This window comes from Juglans microcarpa x Juglans regia, unplaced genomic scaffold (genome assembly GCF_004785595.1).
Source record: "Juglans microcarpa x Juglans regia isolate MS1-56 unplaced genomic scaffold, Jm3101_v1.0 JmScfU0001, whole genome shotgun sequence".
NCBI lineage: Eukaryota > Viridiplantae > Streptophyta > Magnoliopsida > Fagales > Juglandaceae > Juglans > Juglans microcarpa x Juglans regia.
In genome coordinates, this window is record NW_024475745.1 from 1,020,637 (window position 1) to 1,024,926 (window position 4,290).

A 4,290-nucleotide genomic window follows, 5' to 3' on the forward strand; every position below is an offset into this window, starting at 1 on the left:
AATTGTGTTTTAATAACTTATTGAGATACTCCCAACTCATGAATATTTTAAATTGAGAAATGTTAAATATAGTTTTAAATATTGTAATTTCGCGCACTCATTTTAGACAAAAGTGGAGCCCATCGTTAAATATAATCTGTTCTATATGAGTCTCAACTTTATTAATTCTTTTTTAAACAAAATATAAGAGACTTGTACAAATGAGTATAAATCATTTTCCTTTCAAATGTTAAAATATTTAGGGATGGAATCGTGCATTAGAGTTTATTCCTTAAAGATAAAACCGAAAGACCTTAAAAGTTAAAAGTGGTCTCACGAATGTTGTGATTTTTTTTTATAGAGCAGGCAGTTTTTTTTTTTTTTTTTTTGGTTCTGTTCAAATACAAATTAATTATAGACGTATATAAAGTGAAAAAGAAAGGAATATAAAATTACATAAAAAAATTAAAAAAAAAAAACCGTAAAAAAGGTCAAAAAATTGATATAACTGATTCTCTCTCCCTCTCCGTCTAAAAAGTCTTGCATGTTATGCTCGTTTGGTAGAGTGGAATCCGACTTGTGTTAATCACGATCTCTCAGCGCAGCGCACTGTATATTCTTGAATTGCAAGAGTTTCGTGGTTTGGTGCTTTTTGATTCAGACCTCAGACAAAGGTAAAAATAATTGGATTTTCTCTTCTTTTCTTTCTCGATTTCCTTAGCTCACCGCTAGTATTTATTACCTGCCATTTCTGGATCTCAATTTTTATTTTATTCTTTCTCTCTGTTTGGTGGACGACTACAATTTCATGCCTTTGAAAGTTTAAACTTCTTTTCCATTTATCGCATCTTGTATCTTCAATTTGTGCCGATCTAAAGTTTAGATCCTTTAAAACATCTTGATGAGTTAGCACACTTCCTGTGGACTACTTAATCCCAATATTCTCCGTTGCGTGTTTTTGTCGTAATTGCAGAACTTGTACTTTGGATTTGATTAAAGAAATCAAAATAACTATTTTTATGCGCTTATGTTTTTGGTACCAGGTTTTAACAGAAACTATTATCTAACATGAAACAAAAATCCTGTGTTAATCTATAAAACTGCAATAGAAGGGGTCTAAATCCAAGCAACTAAGTTGGGCAAAGTTTTGCAGTCCTGTCACCCGCGACTGCAACATTTTCACGGATACTGTATACTCGAGACTGGGACCTCATTTTAGTTTTGATTTTATTTTGTTATATTCTAGAGAACTATATATTCTTATCATACACACATCATGTATAAATTTTAAAAAATAAAAGTTTGAAAGATATGGAGTTAAAGGTAAAAGACAAGTTCTGATAAAAGGTGAAGTTATTGTGCCGGCCTTGGATTTTTATCTATTTTCTATGTTCAATTTATGATACTTCCAAAAATATGAGTTTAGATTTTGAATATGAACTGTCTTACTCTCTTGCTTGAGATGCTAATCATGGGCTAGAGAAATTAAAATATAAAACTTTAGTTTGTTGTGAAGGCTAACTTCACCTGCCTTGGATTTGTGTCTATTCTCTAAGTTGGTGGCTTTGAAGTTTCAAGTTTGAATATGTATTTTCTTTTTCTTTTGCTTGAGCTGCTAATCATGGGCTAGAGAAATTAAAAGTAACACTTTAGTTTGATGCAAGAGTCTTTTGCACATTTTCATTTTTGGTTGGATGCTTCATCTTCAACATCAATTTGGGATAAAAATTCAATTGGTTGTATATGTGGTGTGATCCCTATTATGACTTCAGCTTAAACGCGTATTTATTTTTGATAAAGTTATTAAATGAAGCCTTACTCCTGCTATATGTGATTGGTTACTAGGATTGCGGTATTACTTTATTTGTTAATGACTGGGTTGTGATGCATTTGTCTTAAATTTCAGCCTGTGCAACCTCTTCCTCAAGCTTTGAAAATACTGTGATTAATCAGACGCGATCAGATTTATCCTTTTAACTCCTGCTGTCTTTCTGGTCACTCATCTTTTCTTCAAATTCTGTGTCTGGCTTTATTTATCATCTCTAATTAGTATTATTGTCTGTCCATTCTATAAAATTTTCATAACTTGCTAAATAACTGATCAAACTACATCATCACCTTTTGATACAGTTCCAAGGTTTAATTGCAATATCAGATACTCTTCAACAGCACGTTTTATAAAAGAAAAATAGAAATGGGTTTTATTATTATTTTTAGATGGGATACTTAGATATAATTTAATGAAGGTTCCTATGCCTTTTTAAATCTAAGTCACTTTTGTTGCATCCAATCAATTATCTCAAAGTTTATCCTGCACCATCTTTTTTATTCAATTATCCTTCACTAAGACTAGACTTGGTGTTTGATTGGATAATATGTGACATTAGTTTTCCTGTCATTGTTTGTCTTTCTTAGCAATGTATCATGGGTGTAACTTGAAATAGGCCGTACAAGCTTGTGAGGAGTTGTGTTTTGCCTTCCTGGTGTAGCATGTTTGAGTGTGTGTTTCTGGTATTTCTGCTAACCTACTTATTAATTATCAAAAAAAAATTCTGCTAACCTACGTTTTGGAACTAAACATACCTGGCAGATTATTGCTACTCTAATGTATTTTTATTATAGTTTATTCTTTCACGTGTTAAGTAATGTTCGGATTGCATTGCTCTGAAGATACATTCCAGTTGATTTTCTAGGATAGCAACCGTTACCTCATTCATTTCCTGTAAATTTAGACCTCTATGTAATCTTTTCTCCCTAGTCACTTTTCAAAAGAAAAAAGGTGAATGATAGGTCCCCTGCCCTCTTCTCTCTCTCTCTCTCTCTCTCTCTCCCCACCCAAACGTTCCCTACCAACTAGCTTAAAGAAGAATTCATAAACATCATTGCTAAATGCCAAAATCCTTTTATCAAACATATTTTGCTGACCTTGAGTTGTGTGTATTTCTATTTCTAATTTGATCACATATGTTCTGAAACGTGTTCAGGACCAATGGCTTTGGTTACAACTGCTGAAGTTTGTGATGCAAACCCACAACTAATTTCAAGCGGCGAGCTCCGGGCACTCCAGCCAAATTTTCAAATCTATGGCCGTCGTCAAGTCTTCTCTGGACCAATAGTTACCCTCAAGGTATTTGAAGACAATGTTTTGGTTCGTGAGTTTCTTGAGGAGAAGGGTAATGGCCGAGTTCTTGTTGTAGATGGGGGTGGAAGTCTGCGGTGTGCAATACTGGGGGGCAATCCTGTTGTACAAGCTCAGAATAATGGATGGGCAGGAATAGTTGTGAATGGCTGTATAAGAGATGTTGATGAGATCAATGGTTGTGACATTGGGGTCAGGGCTCTGGCCTCCCACCCAATGAAAGCCAATAAGAAAGGTATGGGAGAAAAGCACGTTCCAATTAGCATTGCCGGGACAAGGATCTCTGATGGGGAATGGCTTTATGCAGATACCGATGGAATTCTGATTTCCCGAACTGAATTATCTGTCTAAATCATATTCTCATTGAAAGATACTTTATGCAGGATGATAATGAGGTTAGGTAAGTTCTGCTGTATTGCTTGTTTCTGTATTCTGTTATGGAGCTCAGTTCTGAACTGTTGATGAAACTGTGAGGTGATTAACCGACATTTTTCGAAGTCTATTGATATCATTGTCCATTTTAGATCAATTCACTAGACCGTAACACCCAACGCACGAACGATCCCATTCAGTACTCACGGCCATGCTTTGAACGGCGTCTGTTTTCGCCGCTAGCTGTGCCCTCTGGACACCACTCTGCCTCCAAGTAAGCCTAAGAGGATGCTTGAGAATGAGATGATATGAGAATTTTGTAAATAGTAGTAAGATGGATTGTGAATAGTAGTGAGATAATGAGTTAAGTATTTTTTGGGTTTTGGAAAAATGAGAGAAAAAGTTAAATAAAAAATATTATAAAGTTAAAATATTGTTAGAATATAATTTTTTAATATAATTTTTGTTTTGAGATTTAAAAAAATTGAATTATTTTTTATTTTTTATTTAAAAGTTTAGAAAAGTTGAAATGATTAGTTTAAAAAAGTTATAATGATTAGTTTGAAAGTATTTGTATTTAAATGATGTTTGGGAAGGAAATAAGATGAGATGAGATGAAAACTTTTTCTAAACATCCCCTAAACCTCTCTCCACCCAGAATCTAATCTATACATGAAACCTTGATGTCAGCTTAACATGTAATCTGCTGTGTCTGATTTAACAGAAATAGAGGAAGTCACAACTATTCTCAGCCATCAGCCACCTTCTGGCCACCGCGTGGAGTCACTGTCTTTGGCATA

At 34.1% G+C, this 4,290-nt stretch overlaps 1 protein-coding gene across 2 annotated transcripts; it reads left to right on the top strand.

The window, feature by feature from the left end:
* The first annotated feature begins 424 nt into the window (after positions 1 to 424).
* LOC121245190 (putative 4-hydroxy-4-methyl-2-oxoglutarate aldolase 2) lies at positions 425 to 3,620 on the top strand. Of its 2 annotated transcripts, XM_041143465.1 has the most exons (3): positions 425 to 653; positions 1,886 to 1,973; positions 2,964 to 3,620. In XM_041143465.1, exon 3 carries the CDS (start codon positions 2,969 to 2,971, stop codon positions 3,467 to 3,469), a length of 501 nt encoding a protein of 166 aa, XP_040999399.1. In that variant the 5' UTR covers positions 425 to 653; positions 1,886 to 1,973; positions 2,964 to 2,968; the 3' UTR covers positions 3,470 to 3,620. The 2 variants fall into 2 exon arrangements, with proteins under 2 accessions (XP_040999399.1, XP_040999397.1); XM_041143463.1 differs by lacking the exon at positions 1,886 to 1,973 and having other exon boundaries at positions 430 to 653.
* The last annotated feature ends 670 nt before the right edge of the window (positions 3,621 to 4,290 follow it).

What these genes read in the sequence shown, in the direction of transcription:
- LOC121245190 (XM_041143465.1), top strand. Translation starts at nt 2,969, where the DNA reads ATGGCTTTGGTTACAACTGCTGAAGTTTGTGATGCAAACCCACAACTA.